The sequence below is a fragment of the Phyllostomus hastatus genome, unplaced genomic scaffold (assembly GCF_019186645.2).
Source record: "Phyllostomus hastatus isolate PE091 unplaced genomic scaffold, TTU_PhHast_1.1 phas_scaffold_129, whole genome shotgun sequence".
NCBI lineage: Eukaryota > Metazoa > Chordata > Mammalia > Chiroptera > Phyllostomidae > Phyllostomus > Phyllostomus hastatus.
Window position 1 is genome coordinate 30912402 of NW_025334009.1, and position 22507 is coordinate 30934908.

The window sequence follows — 22507 nt, forward strand, 5'->3', positions numbered from 1 at the left end:
TGCATCTTCACAGTGACTTGGGGTTTACTGCAAAAGCAGAACAAATAAAAGTACAAATCAAAGATTAAAGTTTTCAGAAATATGGGCCATAGGTTAAAAGGCAGAGTAGACGTCTGTGCAATATATCTAATAGTTAAAGGGGGGAGGACCTTAGACCACAAAGGTGAAGTAAGTCATCTATTCAAATAACACCTGCAGTCATGAAAACAGATGGGATCTCTGATGTGAAGTCTGTGGGAGTGAAACAACATGAAATGTGAGGATTCAGTGTGGAAATACGAGGGCAGTGTGAGGCCACTTAGGGTTCTTTTACACAGTCAAGTACATAGCTCTCCAAGGATAAGATCAGCACTCCAGGCTGTGAATGTTCTTAAAATAAATGATCCAAAAGGCATACATATGTACGTCAATTGCAATTCTGTAACTATGGAACATCTGCTAAGGGAAAATAAGTAAGGCAGAGTTCCCATTGCCCACCTGGGAAGAATGACTTGTCCATAAATATATAAGACAGCATATGATAGATGGTATTGGGCAGGTACAAAATTCTCTGGGGAATCCTAAGAAGACAGAATCAAAGGTCATAAAGGTACCTAGTACATTTGGACCCAGCAGGAACTCCAGGATGACTGAAATGCAGAATCTAAGGAAATGTATGGTGGAAAATATGAAGCTAAAAACAGGACGATGAGGTAAGGAACAGAGGCTCTGAAAAACAAGGGAACAAGGTTGGCTCCTTCTTTCCTAACTCACTTTAAGAGTTCCTTTAAAGATCAAAATACCATGAAGAAACATTCTTAGCAGTGGAAGATTGAGTTTACTCAACTTACCAACATTAATAAATATTCACAAGTGTTTAAAACTGACACTCCACCGTGTACAAGGTACAGGCTGTATTAACATATTCCCCTCCCTAAATATCCAAAATTTTTAAAGATTTTATTCTGTGAATTTTAATTTTTCAGACACATATTTTCTAGGCTTTTTCAATAACTATAACTGAAATACACATCTATAGGATAATGTTACTTTAAAAATGTTTTATTACTTAAATTTTAAGATCTAGTAAGTTTATATAAGTAACCCTCCTTAAAGGGGTCAGGTTCTTTTTAATAATTCTTCATTGTTAGCTGTTACCTAAAAATCTTAATATTCCTTCAGATTTGTTACCGTGGTAAATATTTTTTTTTATTCCAGCTGAACAAATGTACCCAGATGTACACTGACTGTATATGAAATGTACTGATTGCATCAGGCATCAAATTTTGCACGTGTTGCTAACTTCACATCAAAAATCAGCTATCTTTAGGCATACAGTGTCACATATGACTGAAAAGAGACTACTTATACTATAAATTTGTCCTAGGATCTGTGATTAAGAAGACAGAAGAGCCAACATTGAATGCCTGAAAGCCATCATACATTTCTGCTATTTATGACACCTTCCTTCACTGTACAAGATGCTCAGACATTGATCTACCAGAACACTGGGCCTATTTGAAGAGAACATTAATATAAAGGGCAGGGCAGGAATGCTATTTAACAAGATCTCTTAAGGAAAATATCTATTTAGGGAGAGTCAAACACAGGAAATACATCAAGGGCAACTACTCAGTCAAAGAAAATAGCAACCTCTGAAAATATATGAACTGTTCCTGAAGTAAACCCATTTATTCCTCATTCTCAGAAAATATTAGGAGTATTAAAATAATATTATTAAATAAAGCCAAACAATATATTATTAATATTAAACTTTAAATCTTTATTTCCTAGTGCCTGAATGATACTGTCACCTCCTTAGCTTTTTCTTAACGTCTTTTTTTTTTAAAGATTTTTATTTATTTATTTATTTTTAGAAAGGGAAGGGGGGAGAAATAGAGAGAAACATCAATGTGCGGTTGCTGGGGGCCATGGCCTGCAACCCAGGCATGTACCCTGACTGGGAATCGAACCTGCGACACTTTGGTTCGCAGCCCGTGCTCAATCCACTGAGCTACGCCAGCCAGGGCTTCTTAATGTCAATGGCTTAATGTCAGGGCTTCTCAATTCCTTCTAACGCAAATTTAATATTTAAATAGTAAGTCTTAAGATTGTCAATGTGTAAAATGTGCAACCATAATGGAAACAAATAAATAAATATTGGGCTTCTAAGTGTTATTCTAAAAATAATAATGAAGAAATAATATAAAGTTTCCTATACTTTTAAAAATAATAAGCATTCTCCGAAAACTATAGTTTTGTCTTTGATACTGGAGTAGTTCAGAAAACCACTCTTCATGGGTATGTTATGAATGCAAGTTTCTCAGCTCAGGATGTGGCAATGACTTTCCATGGGACTGGGCAACCACAAGTAATGAGAAGCACTCTGCTGTATATATATACCATCTGGATAACTTGACAGATTTCCCTCCCTCTGGGTAAGGTCTAATGGTTACCAAAAAAATCACATAAAGGCACAAAAACACATTTTAATTTGTTCAGCACCCTAAAAACTGTTCAAATACTTTAAAAGATCTCTTCGTGGCCATAAACCACACTGATAAGATTAGCATTAAAATAATTTCCTTGACTTGTTTTTCTCAAGAAAATGCTTTTTAAACACAATATAATAACATAAAGACAAGAAAACCAACAAGAAAGAAACTCTTACTTTTGTATTCTTGATAATTTAGTCTCTTAATATAAGGCAGTCTCTTAACAGAATTATGTTAGATACTATAATTAGCTAAATAATTCAAAGAAGATATAAATCAAAAAAAATACTTTCAAATAAAGGAAAAGAAAGTCACAAAGAAATCTATGGTGGTATTCACATCTGATAAAAACAGAATAAAAACAATATCCAGAAATTCTTAAGAATGCCCATGATGACGTCATACCTTAAAATATTAGAGATTTATAACTAGTCAAATCTAGTTGTGCACATTTCCTAAGTTGAACAGTTAAAAGCTGATATTAACATTGTAAGAATCTTGACATATTGAAATATTGAAACTTTCCATTAAAAACTGTGAAATCACAACCCAGAGATGTGATGTATTATTTTTAAGATGGAAAACAATATATTTCCAAACAAATCATGTAAAACTTGTAACTATAAACAAATACAAAAATGTTAAGGGTCTTTTAAAGGACAAAGAAAATGTCCCTTCCAAGGAAGTAATATAATTGGTTAGCTGTTACATTTATACGTAAAATATGTATTTTACATGTGTGGAGACTGGTGGGAATGAGGTTATATTACTTGTTTTGCATGTGATTCTGCATGAAGTTTTTTCAGCCCAAAAGTGGATATTAAGTGTAGCTTCTCAACTCCTAACTCTATCCATAAAAAAAAGTGGGAACAGAGCATAATGATTATGCATGAACATTTTTCTTTTCTGAATTATTTAAAAATATATTTTAATTATAATTAATGCACTACAGTTATATTAGTTTCAGATGTACAACATAGTGATGCAACATTTATATACCTTATGAAGTGATCACCACAGTAAGTCTAGTAACCATCTGTCACCACAGTTATTATAGTATTATTGATTATATTCCCTCTCTTGTACATTATATCTCCCAAAACATTTATAACTAGAAGTCTGTACTTCTTAATTCCCTTAACCTTTTCCACCCCCACCCCTTCCCTTCTGGGAACCATCAGTTTTGTTCTCTATGAGTTTGTTTCTGTTTCTTTTTGTTGTTGTTGTTTCACATTTTCAATACAAATGTAAAAAAAGCAATTTTTAACATTTGCACTTTAATACAGGAATTAAAAAAATATTGAATCCCATCAAAAATGAAAAGCAGGATTTTTACACTAAAAACCACCCCACCGTCACAAGGAAACAGAACAGTATTCCTATTCCCTTAAATATCAATTACACAAGGCAAAACATATTTGAAAGGGGATACACACATTCACACACACACACACACACACACACACACACACACACACACACACACAGTTTTAAAGGAAACAAACTGATGAGAATCTACAGGAGAAAAACCCAAACATTTCAGGAGTTAAACTCTGACAAATGTCAATCAATGGGTAGTCTCACCATCGCACTCCGAAGAATCTGGGTCACACAGATATTTCAAGTAAGTTTAGGCCAAAACATACTAAAAATAATTACGATTTTAAAGTAATTTGCCTATTAATCATGATTTTTAAAAATAAAGCTGTCAAATGATGAAGGAGCAACAAGGTATTTGGTATGACTACATTCTGACAGAAGGCAGAATCTTATGTAAAGTTTGTGAACTGTTACAAATGTATAAAATATAATAATGAGAAAATAACTACTTTATATATAACTTTGAAATATTTACTTAACTAAACCATGTATCCTCAACATGGACTTTACCAGCTAACACAGGCAGAGTACCTAGCTGAAGAGAGATAGGTCTCATTGCTTAGAGATGTGTCATTAAGTATAGTCTCATTGATTCAAAGTGTATCATCTCATTTAACTTTCATTCTGGATTTCTTTCAAATATTTGATCTAAATCTAAACCTAAATATATAAAAAACATGCCTAGGTTGTAGGCCAGGTTCCCAGTAGGAAGTGTGTGAGAGGCAACCACACATTGATATCTCTCTGTCTCCCTCCCTCCCTGCCCCCCGCTCTAAAAATAAATAAATAAAATATTTTTTAAAAAAGGAAGAAGTGTATTAAATGAAGCAACGCATATTTTGAGGGCTTCCACTGTGCAAGCAAACAGTGCTACTGGCCATCATGCACAGCCCTCTGAAATATTAGCTACCAATACTCTTTTGTATAAGAGAACAATAAATAACCCCAGACTCTTGTGGTTATATGACATACTTAAACACTGTCATCTAAGAAATATCTTCCAGTTCCTGCCCATTAGACTAGTTTTGGGTTTACCTCAACTGCCAACTAACGTCTACTAAGGCAACTATACTGTATTTCAATGAGGAACAAAATCATAAATACTTTAAATCAACCACTGAAAAAAATTTATTAACATCCCAAAGAGATGAGTGAATTAATCTTTTAAATCAACTGTAGAATGAGATTTTTTAAAAAACACTAAGGAAAATTTTTTACTTCTCTATATTCAAAAATGTTCAGAAGTATTTTATTGAGTTGTACATTTGAAACCTGTATGGTTTTGTGAACAAATATCATCCCAATAAATTCAATCAATAATAGTAATATTTTGTAATCAGTTCTGAGCTGAAAAAAATGTTTAGAAGTAGGCTTTTCTACTAAAGGGGTAAATTTGAAAACTATATAGCTCTAACTCAACTGATACTGTTTTTTAAAACTGTGTTCTGAAACCAAAGTTAAATCTACTTCCTCCCCCATAAAAACAGCTTTGCTTAATATAGAAACAGGTGAAGAATTCCAGCTACAATTCATAACTTCAGAATAAAGATCTGGCAACCTTAAAACACAAGCACCTTATCAAACAGCACAATTCGTTCTTACTAACATTCAATACAGCAGCTGTGTGCTGGCCTAAAACCAAATCCTGCTTTCCCTTTTTATATTATGAGAAAAATAAAAAACAAAAAAAGCAACCCCCCCCCCCCACAAAGAAAATTCCAGGTTTTCTTTAGGTAATCATTAAAACTGTGTGTTGCTTTGCATATTTGTACTGTCTTACTTGAAATTTTAACTTCCTGACATTAACGTTAGAAAAATTTTATTCTATTATGAAAACTCTGAAAAAACACACTAGGCCTGGCTCCCCACTGCTATACAAGCTGAGCCCTCAGGGTTCAGGATCCACGAGTCTGGGTGTGTTTCCCCAGCCATCCTCTCACACACCCCTTGCCTCTGACCGGGAAAGGCCATGGCAACGTGAAGCAAGTTTCTACCCCTGTTGACTCCTGCAGCTGCACATGAAGCAAAGCATCCCTTCTCCATATTTACTCATATTTACTCTGCCCATCCGACAAGTGTCAGATGAGGGTTTTTTTCAGAGAATGGTTGATTTTAAATTAAGTTAAAACTAAGTATTTTGAAGACATGGACAATAAAAGACCTTAATGGAAAAAAATAATGCAAATAAATTGTTCACCCACATCAAGTGAACACGTTTTATCAGGACACTTGGTATGTAATAAAGGCACAATATATATCAAATAGCGAACCTAGCTTCTGAAAAAGAAAAAAATGTAACTAGATTTTAATTAATAATAGACGGTTTCTTCCTTACCAAATCATTCTCATTTCAAGGATTTTAAACAAAAATATAAGCTTTCCATAATGATTATGGAAATCTTAAGTTCAATCACTGAGTATAGTAAGTTGAATGTTGGCCCCAAAGATATGTCAACATCTGAATCCCTGAAACTTGTAAGGATTACCTTGTATGGCAAAAGAAGAGATTAAGTTAAGGGCCTTAAGGATAGAAGCTTACACTGGATTATGAAGGTAGGTCCTGAATACAATCACATGTATCGTTATTAAGAGAGGCAGAGGGAGTTCTGAGAGACACACACACACAAGGAGGAGAAGGTGAAGTGCATATGGAGCAGGGAGAGGGGCAGCCACAAGGAAACGCCAATGGCCTCCAGAAGCTGAAAGAGGTGAGGAAGGTTTGCCTCTTAGAGCCTCTGGAGGAAGCATAGCCCTGCCTACATCTTAACTTCAAATATTTGGCTTCTTGAACTCAGCTCTGAGAAAATAAATCTCTGCTGCTGTAAACCAAGACTGTGCAATTTGTTACGGCAGCCACAGGACACTAATGTCCTGAGGGAAAGAGTATATTAAAGGGTAATCCTTAAAGCACACATACTTAGAAGTAAAAGGATTACTCAATACTATAAATATTTCAAGACAAAATATATAATGATATAATAAGCAATTTTTTACAGTTCTAACTTTGAAGCAAATTATTCTATTAAGATTTTACATGTAACACTAACAGATATCACTGAGTGGTGATCATTCAGTGCTTGCAGTTAGCACAAAAATTACGACGGCAGCTGCTTATTTTACTCCACAATCCCACTCCATCCCAAAATACTCCTTTATACCTATACAGTGTGTGTTATAAAAAGCTACTTTTTGACTAAGAATATGTTCCCATGGCTCCTTGCCCTTATATCTACCTCATCAGCAGTTTAACCTAATCTCTGAATGTTAACTACAATAACAAAGTGCAGCAAGCAAGAGACGGGAAAATAAATTAATCTTTCAAATCAGACCACAAAGTGACAGAATTTAAAAACAATAAAAAATGTCTGCAAAACACTCACAAGTATCTGTGACTTAAGAAACTATACATCACTAAGTATAAAGAATCTCACTATTTGATCTGCTGAAATGGGCAGAGCCACCCAGAAACTGACAAAGGGGAAGACAGTGACATCTGAGGAATTACAAGCTACACAGGCCATAATACTTCGAAGAGGTCATTTTAAAAAAGAAAACAATAAATCTTTATGATCTGGGAACCACTTGGTCATCTGAGACTACAATAAAAAAAGAAAAATAATCAAATCCTAGAGCCTCAATGTTGCTACTGTCAATACTGGGATGCCGGTATCTACCTGCCTCATGGTGCACACGATGACGGGCCATGGTTTGGCTCACAGCTTCTCGCCATCAACTGGCTGACTGGGAGCTAACTACATTTGCTTTCTCAATGAAAAATTTCAGGGAAAACTTACTAGATGGGAAAACGAAAAAAGGAAATATTTTAAACCAGAAAGCCTCATTTCCATTTTGCTGACATCCAGGGGGTCGAGCACTCACCACATCACTAGCGCTGGAGAACTCATTATTCACCAGACTTTCCAGAGCCATCCACCGAACCGGCCTGTTTTCATTGTCCCCCAGACAGTGATAGTCCATGGGGAACAAGTCTCTGGAGAGGGCGTTGTCTGTAATCTTAACTTGAAGAGTATCATCAATGCTGAAAAGTAAAGACATGAATATCAAATGCAATCAGAATATTTAAAAAATTCGGGTCATGATCACTCTTAAATGCAACATAATTTCCACTGTGACTTCTGGAAAGAACCTGACACATCATGGAACATGACACATCAAATGACAGTGATAAGCCCATGGCACCTACACACAGTTCCTGGCAGCCAGGTCTTTGTGGATGACCTCCCTTCGGGCCAGATAGCTCATCCCACAGGCAATCTGAATAGCCATGTGGACCAGGTCTTGTTGAGAAATTGCCTGTGGGAACAGAAAATGACAGTGTTTGCCGTTAGAACAGAAACTGTGATGGCAGCTGCTTATTTTATTACATAATTCCACTCCATCCCAAAATACTTTTAATACACACTTAAAAAAAAAGCTACTTCTTGACCAAGAATATATCCCTTGTAGTCATATTCACTATTGTCTTTATGGTTCTGTAAAGTAGTTCAACATTTACTTCTCTCATCTGTTAGGTATATCTATCTCCCCAACACCCAGCACATATAGTAGCTGCTCATAAGTGTCTGTTCAATGCTGACTTAACAAGGTAATATTTCAAATGCTTATTACTTAATAACTAGTTCTTTTAAAATAGTTATTTATTCTTATTTAATTATATTTTATTGATTATGCTAATACAATTGTCCTGATTTTCCCCCCTGGTCCCCCTCCACTCAGCACCCCCCCCCCCCGCACTGCCTCAGTTAATACCCCACCATTGTTCATGTCCATGGGTCATGCATATTAAGTTCTTTGGCTACTCCCTTTCCTATACTGTACTTTACATCCCCATGGCTATTCTGTAACCACCTATTTGTACTTCTTAATCCCCTCACTTCCTCACCCATTCCCCTACAGCCCCTACCATCTGGCAACCATCAAAATGCTCTCTGTATCCATGATTCTGTCCCTGTGCTTGTTTGCTTTTCAGATTCAGTTGTTGATAGATATGTACTTTTTTGGTCATTTTAATGCTCCCAGTTTTGATCTTTTTCATTTTCTTAAAGCCCCTTTAACAATTCATATAAAAATAGTTTGGTGATGATGAACTCCTTTAGATTTTTCTTGTCTGGGAAGCTCTTTATCTGCCCTTCCATTCTAAATGATAGCTCTGCTGGGTAGAGCAATCTTGGCTATAGGTCCCTGCCTTTCATGACTTGGAATATTTCTAGCCGATCCCTTCTAGCCTGCAAAGTTTCTTTTGAGAAATCAGCTGCCAGTCTTATGGGAATTCCCCTGTAGGTAACTAACTACTTTTCTATTGCTGCTTTTAAGATTATCTCTTTATCTCTAACCTCTAGCATTTTAATTATAATGTGTCTTGGAATGAACCTCTTTGCATCCATCTTGTTCGGGACCCTCTGTGCTTCCTGGACTTGCATGTCTATTTCCTTTGCCAAATTAGGTAAGTTTTCTTTCATTATTATTTTTTCCAATAGATTTCCAATCTCTTCTTCTTCGTCTCCTTCTGGCACCCCTATGATGCAAATGCTGGACCTCTGAAGTTGTCCCCGAGTCTGCTTATGCTATCTTCATTTTTTGGGGGGAGGAGATTCTTTCTTATTCTTATTGTTCTGATTGGTTGTTTTTGCTTCCTTATGTTCCAATCATTTATTTGATTATCAGCTTCATTCACTCTACTGTTGTTTCCCTATAAATTGTTATTTCAATTAGTGTATTCTTCCTTTCTGACGGGATCTTTTTAATGCTGCTCAGGTCCTCGCAAAGTTCCTTGAGCATCTTTATAACCAGTGTTTTGAACTCTGCATCTGATAGATTGCTTATCTCTATTTCATTTAGCTCTTTTTCTGGAGTTTTGATCTATTCTTTCATTTGGGCCACGTCTCCTTGTTTTGGGAGCCACCCTGTTTGTTTCTATGTATCAGGTAGAGCTGTTGTGACTCTGTGTCTTGGTAGCACAGCCTAATGTAGTGGGTGACCTGTAGGGTCCAGTGGCACAGCCTCCCCTATCACCCAAGGTGGGTACTCAAGGTATGCCCTTTGTGTGGACTGAGTACACCCTCCTCTTGTAGTTGAGCCTTGGTTGCAGTTAGCACATCAATGCGAGGGATTTTACCCAGGCCAGTCAACTGCAGGGATTGGCTCTGACCATTGACCACAAACCCCCATCCTATGTGGAGGATCAGTTGTGCAGCAGCAGGCTGGTGGTGCTCTGATGTGGTCTGTAGCTGTCTGTTGGGTGTGCTGGCCCTGGGGTTTCCCAGGTGGTGCAGGCCAAGGTCAACCCCCACCTGTTTTTGCCTGGGGCCACTTTGCCTGAGCTATAAAGCAATCTGAGATGGTTGCTACCTGTGCTGGGCTTGGGGGTTCTCAGACAAAACCAAGCTGTGAATCTAGGCTAGCTGCTGCTAGTGCCAGGCCTGGGGATTACTGAGGCCAGCTGTTGCTTGTTTGAGAGCATTTGGAATCTGAAGCATAAGCCAAGACAAGTCATTGATATGGAAAAGCAGCTTGGGTGGGCCCGTAAATTGGGTGGGGCAGAGTCTCTGGGGATCTCTAAGGAGGGTCAAACACTGTTAGCCAGGTTGATGGGAGTTTCAGATATGACATCAGCTTGCCAGCTTTGTGGGGGGAGGGTTTAGAAAAGGGACAATGGCCTCTGCTTGCCTGATGCCAAGACACTTCAGTTTCTCCCAATATGCCACTGGTGCCTTTCAGGCTGCTAGCCCAGTGTGGGAGCTCAGAGTGAGTGAATCTGAGTAGGTGAGTCCGTGTGTGGGTTCTTTAAGAGGAACTGCTTGGGGCTCTAGCAGTTTCTTCCAACAACTCAATCCCTGCTGGTTTTTGCAGCCAGAAGTTGTGAGGACTTATCTTCCTGGAACTGGAACCCTGGGCTGCAGGGCTGGTGTGGGGCTGGGACTCCTTGCTCCCAAGATATCCCTCCCTAATTCTTATCCACCACACATGGGTGAGGGAACAGACCATTCCACCTCTGTGCCCCTCCGACCAGTCTGGATGAATGTGGTTTCTTTAATTCTGTAGTTGTCAGACCTCCATTCAACTCAATTTCTGACGTTCTGAGTAATGGTTGTTTTATATTTTACTTGTAATTTTGATGTGGTTGTGTGAAGAGGTGAGCCACGTCTGTCTTTACCGCCATCTTGACTGGAAGTCTAAAATAGTTTTTATTAGGAAGTTATCCCCTAAGGGCCATTTTCAAACTAATACAAGCCTATAGCTCTTTGCAATGATGTACTCCCCTGGAGCCAATACTGTGGGCTGCAGAATGAAACTCTTCCCCAGGTGATGTAGGTGGGCTTCAGCCTCCAACCCACATTAGGAACCTGGCTATAATTCTGTCAATATACAAAGCTTATCAAACATATTAAACCAAATACTCAATGCAACCATTGAATCTATTTTCTCCTGACAACTTTAATAAGTACATTATTATAAATCTTGAAACAAACTTAATAGGGCTACAAAATACAGTGGCAGCAAATCACATACTATGCTTTACTATTACTGCCATCATAATGTGTTTGGAATCTACCCAAATGCTTCACAGCTATGTGGACAAGCAGTGACAAGAAAGAAACTCTTAGATGACTAACACCTTACGGCTAAGTATATTAAAAATATGCCCTCCAGTCATCACAAACTTTTGGTGCAATATGGACCAAATGGCTCTCAACATAGATCAAATGGGCCTGTTTTTACTCCTAGAAGGAAGATCTAGTACAATCACCTTCAAGAGTTATCAGAAAAATGACTGGGAGGGTGTCACACAGGGACTGAGGCGACTCTGAATGAGCACACAATGGGGATGCAAGAAAAAACTTCAGCATCAGTGCAGCGTACACCTTTAGGCAGGAATCATAAACCAACCTTCCTCCAGTCCAACAGGTTATAACATCATCTGATTTTGAGTTTCTTTTTGTAGGCCTTTACACAGTTTATATTTAAAATGTAAACATCTACTTCAAAGATAATATCAGAAGCTACTGGTAAATAACTTGTATTTGGCAAATTTTTCTCACCTGAGGATTATTGGCCTCTACTAATTTGCACTGCCGTAAAAACAATTTTAGATTCCCCCAATTCATGTAAGGCAATATCACCATGGGCTTTTCTCCTTCTTCTATACACACATGGGTAATAGGAAGAAGATTTCTATAAAATAATCAGAAATCAGGAGAAAGACAAGTGAAATCTAAAACCTCAGGGACTCATTTGTGATAAAAAGCAACAAAATAAAGATAACTTAAAACAAGAAAATCTCCAACATATTTATAAATATGATTACTATTTAAATGTAAAATTATAGATGCTCTTTTAAACTAGACTTTAACATTTCCCATATGTGCACTAGGGAAAAGTTATAAACTCAAAGTTGTTTCCTGTGGACTGGATTCTCTGAAGACACATTCTAGCTACACTAAATCTTTATTTCACTCTAAAGGACAATTAGAGACAAATGTTTGACTGTGAGCATATTATGACAATATACCATTTTGTCCATCATTGCACCTAAAAAAAAAGCCCCAATGCAGACTGTGGAAGAAGAATATAATAATCAAGAAGACTCTAAGAGGCTGAAATTATCACAAAAGCCAAGAGAGTCTTAACTGGTCACAAAGTACTTAGAACCCGATTTCCAAATCCATAATTTGCAATCAACTGTCTGTGTGGCCATCTCCTTTGGCCTTAGCTTCCATACCTCTAACACAGGAATCCCACCACCCATAAAATGTCGCTATAATGGGCAAAGTTATATAAGCATGTGGTAAACAATCTTATTTCTTTTTTAATTTCTATGGCACAATACATACATTTCATCCTATTGCCTAATGACACCTTTTCTACTGGTATCTGGAAATAACTATTAATTTTCCCCATGGTTACATAAGTTTTTATATAATTACCTCATATTCCCTACTAAGCTGAAAATTCCTAGAAGGCAAAAACTAACAGGGACTCTTATTTTTACACCCAATGCCTCATATTCTATACCTTAGAAAACAAGCATTTAATAAATATTTAATAACACAGAAATAACACAGCTTTAAAAAACATCAGTGTTCCTTAACTTAGTATATTCTGCTTCTCAAGATGTTGAATAAGGAAAAAAGAAAGCTATGTGAACAAGGGCAGTTAATGCAATATTAGTAGCAAAAAGCTGCAAGCAACTCGAATGTCCATAAGTAAGTAAAGGAGAGTACATCCAATAATTGAATAGTAGGTACCAAGTAAATGGTCACAAAGAGCTGTTAAGAGAATATGAGTAAAAGCTGATCTCACAGAAAAGCAAAACACAAAATTCATGTGTCTGCAGGATAATTACAGTTATGGAGAAAAAATAAAACTCTGCACAGAAATATGCCAAGATTTAAGAGTTGTTGTATTGAGTTGTAGGACTCTGGATCATTTCTAACTTGCTTTTCTGTACTTCCTAAACTGTCTCAATTGAGTATGTATCTCTTTTAAAAGCACCTTCACACAATTCTGGCCTGAGCAACGGTGTACAGGTGAAAGCTCTGGGTTGCCCTGTGCTGTGCAGGAGCTACTAACAGGAAGGGCACTGACCCCAAGGGGCTGGGAAAATGCCCACTCACACGAGTAAACCTGTAGGAGGTAACCTCCCTGTAAGGCTTCTGCCTGCAGGACAGCCTGAGAGTGGCAGCGCTGATTAGTCCCACTTAACAAGTAGGAAACGCGTGTGAAGAGAGAGGTTAGATAACCTGTCAAGGTCAAACAGCAAGTACATAAAGAATACAAAATCAAATCTTATCTGATTCCAAAAGCCTTAGACTTTCCCCTGGACACTTCCTCCCAGGAGAACAAAAGGGAGTGCCAGGGAGATGACAGAGTCTCTTTTCACACCAAGTCCCATGCACACTAGAATGACGACAGCTAGTTTGAACTCAGGATTAAATGAGCATTTCAGGGGTGATGTGCAGAGTTGCCCAATCTCTCCCCACCCCTGCCAAAAATTATTTCCCTGCTGCTTTCCTCATGACTAAAGTTCACTCAGCAGAGCTGAAGGCATTTTCTCTAGGCACAGTAAGTTTGCTAGACGAGATCAAATAATTTATTCTATCAGCAAAGGATTAAAATCCCCTCTGGGAAAGGTAACAAGCAGCATGAAAATGTTTCAAAGTCCAAAGGACTGTTCTTCATTCTGTGGGTTTTATAAAGATCGGGAGGATAAAGAGAACTTCTGGGGTCTAGGAGTGGATGAGAGAGAAGAACAAGGCACAGGAAGGGCAGATTCTTCGGGAACATGGACAAGAGCTGCGGCCCCCTCTCAGTCCTGCAAGTGTCCTTGTGCAGTCAGAGCTGGAGGGCATTCAGTGTAAGAGGTGCCGCCATCAGGCACCCTTGGGCCAACGGAGAATTAAGCTATAAGTAAAAATAGCTTACGAGTTCTTTGGTATGAAGCACTTCCAATGTAATTAAGATAGATTGATAGCCACCTTTAATTATACAGCTTATTTTAACTTAGAATAAAAATTATTCTCACAAATTCCAGAGGAACAAGGAATGAAAATAAGGCATTTAAAGAAGTTTAAAATATTTCACCACTTTACAACTCTCTTTAATCTTGGAATGTTAAAACATGAATTAAACATGTTTTATGTATAGAATTACATAATTAGTTTTTAAAAAGGTAAAATTTAAAACCAAGTGTCATTCTTAGTGTATTTAGTCTACTTGATAAATTCTGATGTGACCACTGAAGATCATTATTTCATTTTTATCCCCCATGCCTAGCAGAGAATTCCAAGTATGAAATGGGCACTTAATGAATTAGATGAAAGAATAAACAAATGTGTACACAAAGCATGAACAGTCTAGACATCAGAGGTCAAGAAAAATGTGTGAGGCCCCAGTTCCCTTAAAAATGAACTGCAGCAGTGAGTGGAAAGAATAATACACTTTCCATACACTGAAAATGTGTTTTGCTCATTAAAAACTAGGAGTCCTGGTACTGCTTTATAGCCAGGAAACACAAAGAACCTGATCGAATGATAGGTTACTTTTAGAAGACTTCTCCCAGTCACTGAATGTCCAGTATCAAAATGACCCCCACTGAGTATGTCATCCCACTCCATCCTCTCAGGGTGTAATGGGGCTGCTAATTAATTCATCCTGGTAGGGTACTGGAAAACCCCAGAGCTTAAAGCTGCATGTGAAAGTGCTGTACATGCTTGCTCTAAACATTTTTAGCCAAAGCATCTTTAGGATACAATAGCTATAAACGACTTACTGGGTATACATCCTGTCTTTGTCTGCATTTATCCTTGCTGCCCACTTCTGTGCTACAGTGCTACAGGCCCTTTCATCAGGGTAAGAACACTAGCTAGGGCACTGGTGGGCTGGCTCAGATGGTTGGAGCATCGTTCCGTATACCAAAAGGTTGTGGGTTTGATCCCTGGTTCGGATGCATAAGGGAGACAACCGATCCATGTTTCTCACCTCAATGTTTCTCTCTCTCTCCACCTTCCTCTCTTTAAAGTCAATATATATATCCTAGGGTGAGAATTAAAGAAAGAATACTGCCTAGGTACCTAAGTACTGGGTAAACATTCCATTCCAGTATTAAACACTTTGGCTCCTCTCCCTAGAGTTAGCATAACAGAACATCAAGCACTCCCAGCAGTGTCAAAAAGGACATTCCCCACACTGATCATAACCAGTTCTTATTTTTTCCCGTGGGATGAAACAAAATGTGGGTTTCCCCCCAAAAAACAGTCTAAGGAGAAGTTATCCATCCATTCCTCAACGAATGAGCTCTGTTATCAGACTTTATCAGGCTGATCGAAGGTAGCACTCTTAAACCATGTGACTTTGGGACATCCTCAGTCCCTCAATACAGTGCGATCCATTTTTTCAAAGGTCCCTGGCTTTTTTATTTTCAATGAAACTAAAAAATGTAGCTGTTAATTAATCAACATCCCAAGTATATGATGAACCTGAGATATTTGCCTCAAAATTTGAAACTAGCTCCCTCAAGAACATCTATGTTTCTTTCCCCTTCTAGCACTGAGATTTATCAACTGTAATGTTGCCCAGAAGCTAAGAGCTGTTTTATGTTCAATCACAGCAAAAGTATTTGTCTCATTATTAGGCTTATTTGTTTTCTTTTCCATCATCACAGTGCAAAAAAAAACGAGTTTCATTTTCATTACCATTTTACTGATCTTACTATAGCTGCCTTCTTTTTTTTAGGTGCTCCAATTCTTTTAAATACGAACCAAAGTATAAACAAAGTTAAAAAATAAAACTAAGCACAGTCATCTTATTTTTTAGCAGGATTCAAGTAACTCCTCAAAATATAGAGAAAGTAAATAAAGGATGCCTTATGCATGCCTCATTTTCTTTTTCCCCATAAACTCATGAATATCTTCCAACAGGGATGGTCACTGTCCCATTTTTTTAAACACGTGTGACTAAATTTTCAGTAAGGTGCAAAATAACCTCACTCTTGTCTAGGGTCTTAAAAAAGAAGTTGCCTCAATATTGATACTGCTGCACACTGTGATCTATATTTAAGCCCCTTTTGTCTCAGAAGGTAAAAGCTTTTATTATAGCTCTATGAAGAGGACTAATATTAAGCTTTTTTTTAAAAAAAAGAGATTTATTTATTTTTACAGAGAGGGGAAGGGAAGGAGAAAGAGAGGGAGAGAAACATCAATGTGTGGTTGCCTCTTGCATACCGCCCACTGGGGACCTGGCCTGCAACCCAGGCATGTGCCCTGACTGGGGATTGAACTGCCACCTTTTGGTTCGCAGGCCTGTGTTCAATCCACTGAGCCACACCAGCCAGGTATATCGAGCTTTTTAAAAAACCTCTTCCTATAGAAATACAAGTGTCTTAAAAAATTTTATTCATTTTTAGAGAGAGGGGGAGGAAGGGAGAAAGACAGAGAGAAACATTGATGTGAGAGAAAACTGATTGGTTGCCTCTCCTATGCACCCTGTAAGGGGGACCAAATCCTCAATGCAGGCATGTGCCCTGACTGGGAATTAAACTGGCAACCTTTCGCCTTGAGGAATGAAGCCCAAACAACTGAGCCACGCTTGCCAGGGCCAAGCAGGTTTTCAAAAATAATACTATGACCTAACAAGAGGTTGGCTAAATCAAATGTGGTGATACATCCATTTAATGAACTGCTATGTAGCCTTTTTAAATGTGGACATGAATTTATAGTTACTGACATGAAAAGTTAAGATATATTGTTTTGTTATAGTAAAGCATGTTTAATGTGTCAAGGATAACAATAGTACTGATTATATAGAAAAAATATTTTTAAGTGCGTGCTGGAAATTCACTGAAAGTGTTGAGATGTCCAGTTTATTTTAAAATACTTCCACAATCACAAATATCTATCATGTATCTAGATAGATGATATACCTACACATGTATATACACATACAAAGCAAAAATGGCAAAATGTTAACTAACAATGAATTTTAGGAGGTTGTCTTTTTGTTTTTACTATTCTTGTCTTTAGCATTCTTTATGTTCAAAAATTTCATTATAGTTTTTTAACACATGTATATCATTATCCTATTTTTAAAAGGGAAATATGCACATACATATGTATAAACTTTCAAATGCTTAGCTATGATTATCCAGATGTGGGCTCACATATCTTTATACTTTACTGTTCTTAAATTTTGTGCTGCAAGCATGCATTTCACTTTTATATTCAGAAAAAAAATTAAACTATTCCAAAACCTTTCAATTCAGAACACATGACTGCTCTTAAAATAAAAATGTAACAGACAATGTCACCATGCTCAACAAACGCTGGCGGTGCTCTCTCACCTGTGATGAAGACCTCGCAGCTTACAACTCTCAGTGAGCATCATTGTCACCTGAATCTCAGAAGCTTGATCTGTATAAAGAAAAAGACACTGTCTTCAGTGATAATAGTATATATGACATTAATATTTTCTGCTATTAGCAAATAATGTGGATTATACCTTTGAGACTATAAGGTAAAGTTTCCTTATAAATCACAAGTAAATTTAAATAGGTCTAGCTTAAAATTCTATTGTAGTAGGTATGTCTCATTGAATAGGTCAACATTAAAAGAAGCCATTAAAGATAAATCTGACTACATAAAAATTAGAAATTAAGGTTCCATAAACAAAGTAGAGAAACTTCATAACAGACTGGAAGAATATCTGCAACACATAAGACATATAAAGGGCTATTTTTCTTTTTGTTCCTCTTCTTTAAAAAGTTCACACAAATCAGTAAGAAAAAAAATTGAAGAAGGCATTTTCCCACTGTTTGAAAAGAACATTTCCATTAAGTCAACAGTATATTTTCATTATAAAATTAAAAATGAGTGTCAATTTTTAAAAAATAGCTTTCAATACCAAAATCAAAATTAAGAGTATTCTTAAAAACACTTTCAAAGAAACCAATAACTATTTTGTAGTCAACAGTAAAAACAGTAATAATAATTTATAAAGCTTTTGATCAATGCAATAAGAGGGAGAAAAAGATATAACAACTGGCAAACTCAAGTTCCACATCCCAGCCCCACCTAGTAAAATGCTGAACCAACAGTAAAGTCCAGACCCTGAACTCAGGCACTGTGATTACATGTCACATTCAGTCCTTAGAAGCGGGGCTGTCAAAGCTGAGAAACTGCAAGTTTCACTGACTTCCAGCTCTACCTGATGGAATCACTCCCCTCTCACCACTTGTTATTAGTGTCCCCTTTCCAGACAGGTTCACTTAGTTAAGACTTTCATAGGAATGTCAAATAAGTGGACAAAAAGCCAAGAACGTGAAACACTGGGCACTTGTTTGGAAAAGGCGATCCACACCACTGTTTATGAAATAAACTCTGGTTGTCTAAAAACTGCTTAACATTTAGGATCGTTTAGTAAATGGCAGGATGTGCCTCGTTCCTCTTTATGTACTCTAAATAATTTTTAATGAAATTATAGCCAGGACTATTGGGAGGCTGGTAGGATCTTTTTGGATTGAAAACCAGTGATATTTGGAGGTCCACATCCAGTTGGTAAGAGTTTACCTTCCCATCAACTCATACAGAGATACAAGTAAAACAGAAGGTAATTTCAAGACATGTCATTTTTTGCATAATATTTTTCAAGTTCTTAACTTTGATAAACATGTTCTATTAAGCAAGAGATACCTGAACTGGATGATGATCTAAGAAAATTCTGAATTGTAGAAAAAATAATTTTATCCACTTAGTAAGAAAAAATCATTTTCCTGGATTCCTTTCCCAGTCTAGCCCTAGTCTTTTAATTTTAAATACTGAAAGAGCTATCTTCAAGATGTATACATTTGAAAAGAATACTATGAAATAATTAACATTCAAAAAGCTATAATAAAGAAATTATAAAAAATACACTCACAAGTTACAAAAAATTAGCTGAGAAAACAACACCAATAACCTCAAATTAATTCATTTATTTTTATGAAATTCAATTTTACAATGAGGTATGAAATTCAGATTCCTAACTTTATTTTTTTTAACTTAAAAAAAGATTTAATTAATTTATTTCTAGAGAGAGGAGAGAAAAAGAGAAGGAGAAAAACATCAATGTGTGGTTGCCTCTCGCATGCCCCCAACTGGGGTAGAGCTAGCCTGCAACCCAGAGATGTGCCCTGACTAGGAATCAAACTGGTGACCCTTTGGTTTGCAGGCCTGTGCTCAGTCCACTGAGCCACACCAGCCAGGGCCCAGATTCATAACTTTAATCTCCGTAACTTTATATTTAAATATTTATTAAGTGTCTATGCAAAACTATGACTTTTTTAAGAAGCCAACCTCCAAATTTCCGGCTCACGCCCAAAGGTAAAGGTCAATGATCATTTCAATACGTATTTTTGGCATTTTAAGCTGCAATTCTAATTGTGCAGCATGTAACGATGCATGCAGATTTGTGAAAGAACTCTGTCAGTTCTATGTAGGTTCAATTAAAAAATAAAAATGACACTGTCTAAGAACAAATCTCAGAGATAATCATGGAGTTATCCAACTATTTGGAGGCAGGGACGGTGGTCAATGCACTTCCTCTCAGTTTTCCAAGCAAACTATGACCATCCATCTTGGCTAAGGACTCATTGTGCTGTCTCTTGTTTTTGTCTGTCTCAAAGAGAACATTAAATACAGTGTTAAGACAGAGAAACAAGCAAGTGACTACAATTCAAGTGTATACGGAAAGAGAAATCTTATCTTGTGAAACAGTCCCAGTATCCACATTGTGTTTTCTTATCACTATTATTTCCTTCTTTCTCCCCATCCAATGCTAAATCAACCCAATTCTGTACGGAAACCTCTTTTGTTAAGAATCATCCAGAACAAATTAATAATAGCCTAGTTCTAAACTGTCCACAGTATATTTACAAACCTCAGAAGAAATATTAGAGTTAAAAGGAAATGTTTCCTTTAAAAATGAAGAAAGTATACCCAAAGGCAGTCATTATTAAACTTAGGGTTCAATTTTTATATTTAAGAAGAGTAAATTTGTACACTATCCTTAAAAACAAATCAGAAAATCTAGTGGAACCTAATTTCAATATTAGCCTTTAAAATTGTTTTGGGGCTAGGAAAGGCGGGTGAATAAAATACTAAATAATACAGCGAGTTAAACCATTTACTTAGAAAAGATAAAAAGGTGTGTGTGTGTGTGTGTGTGTGTGTGTGTGATCTGTACCATCCTTAAACAGCAATTTTGCTAAATTCAAAGAAATCAAACACCAAAGAATTTCTGTTAGGTTATCACAGCCCAACTTTTTAGAAATAATAAAAATAAACCCTCATACTTTACACAAATTCCTGTAAGTAAATTCAGAAACAAATTCTAATAAATTAACTTTGTAAACTTCATAAAATCATCACCTCTTACTTATAAAACTAAATTTAATTTTGCCCTCAGTCTCTGCATTCAAAATCTTAAATCTGCTTTTCCTAAAATTAATATCTTGTCATCTCAATCTGTATCAGATCAGACATTGTCAGACAGTAAGTACCTTGTAAATAAACTACCATATTTTCTTTCTCTGAAAAAGGATAAATAGGCTTAACTAAGAATTATTTAAGCTCTTAGAAACATCAATTATAAATAATTAAAATTCTAATGTTTTAAAGTCTTACTAGTATTTAACTTACTAATATTAGGGAATAAGCCATATAGAAATAATATTGCAATGTATTTTGATAGGGAATCTGTAATTTAAAAACTTATATAAAACAATAATTGAAAAAGCAGGTATTACATCCCCCCAAATAGTTAATTAATATGCTCATGAAAAGGTAACTAGTGTTACCTTTTAGAAAGTAATCTGGCAATATCTTTTAAAATTTTAAATGTAATACCCCTTGGGGCAGCCAAGTCCATCTATCACTATCCATGCAAAATTGTACCAAGAAATGCCCACACATGGACACATGGATAAGGGTACTTTCTGTAGCATTATGTATAATAGCGGGGAGGGGGCAGGAGGAAGGTAATTCATATAAGGTACAGTGGGTTATCTTTTTTCTTTATAATGTTCAGTATTGAACAGATGGAGAGAGAGGAGGGAAAACTATTAGCAACATTTTTAACTGAATTTATTGGGGTGGCAGTGGTTAATAAAATTATATAGGTTTCAGTTGTACAGTTCTATAATACATTGTCTGTATATTGCATTGTATGTTCATCACCCCAAGTCAAGTCTCCTTCCCTCCCCGTATGTTCCCTGTTTACCCTCTTTTAACTGCCCCCCTTAACAATGATTTTTTTACAAGGGAAAAAACAAAGAATTTTAACCTAGGAAAACTACAATATTAGATATAGCAACAATGAAGTCAAGTGGATGCAGTTTAACTAGAAGCCTGAGTAATATCTAATAAATGTTTAATGTCCTAATTTATTAGACTTCTATTTTCTATACCTTAATGAGAACAACCCACACATCTCCTTAATAGTCTCATATGAACTAAATCAACAGTGACTGGTTTATAAAGGTCTGGCACACACTGAGAATTGGAGGCAGAATTTAGCTGGCATGAGCCCTGTAGACAGGAAAGCATATGGAGAAAGTATGGGAAAAAATCCTACCTTTCACTGTTTTTACAAATGCTTGTTTTTCTTTATTTGGATCTTTTTCATCTATTAAAATCCCATGGAAAATACGCCCAAAAGTACCTAAGAGGAAAAAAATAATTAACAAGATCATAAAATAACCTTCATAAAATTCTAAGTACAAAACTTGCTGGCACAATATAACTTAAACATAACAAGGGCATGTATGTAGGATCAACAACATTCCTATAGCCCTAGAGTAACAAGACCCAAATCTTTGTTTTTTAATGCCTATCAGAAGTTCTTTGTAACTATGAAATAATTTGCTTTTAGAAATCGCATAAGTATATGAGAATTCTTCCTGAATTGTCCTAAATAAACTAATGATATAGCCAGGAGCACTGAAACTCAGTAGTGTGGTATCCACAGAGGCATTTATGAGTTTCTAGGCTTAGCCTCAGAACAATGACAAAGGAGAGAAATAGACTATTCTCACACATTCAAAGACAACAACAAAAAACCTGCTTCTGTTAATTACTATTTGCCACTGGGGACAGTTTAAGACC

The 22507-nt window shown here is 36.5% G+C and overlaps 1 protein-coding gene across 2 annotated transcripts in view; it reads right to left on the reverse strand.

The window, feature by feature from the left end:
- The window catches only part of RYK (receptor like tyrosine kinase), a 91237-nt gene that overhangs the window by 13769 nt on the left and 54961 nt on the right, over positions 1 to 22507 (reverse strand). For both annotated transcript variants that reach the window (XM_045857304.1, XM_045857303.1), the window contains exons 9-13: positions 21978 to 22064; positions 17710 to 17779; positions 11915 to 12047; positions 8059 to 8168; positions 7734 to 7893 (exon numbers count right to left, since the gene is read on the reverse strand). In XM_045857304.1, the coding sequence (XP_045713260.1) occupies positions 7734 to 7893; positions 8059 to 8168; positions 11915 to 12047; positions 17710 to 17779; positions 21978 to 22064 (560 nt within the window). The remainder of the gene's footprint in view (positions 1 to 7733; positions 7894 to 8058; positions 8169 to 11914; positions 12048 to 17709; positions 17780 to 21977; positions 22065 to 22507) is intronic.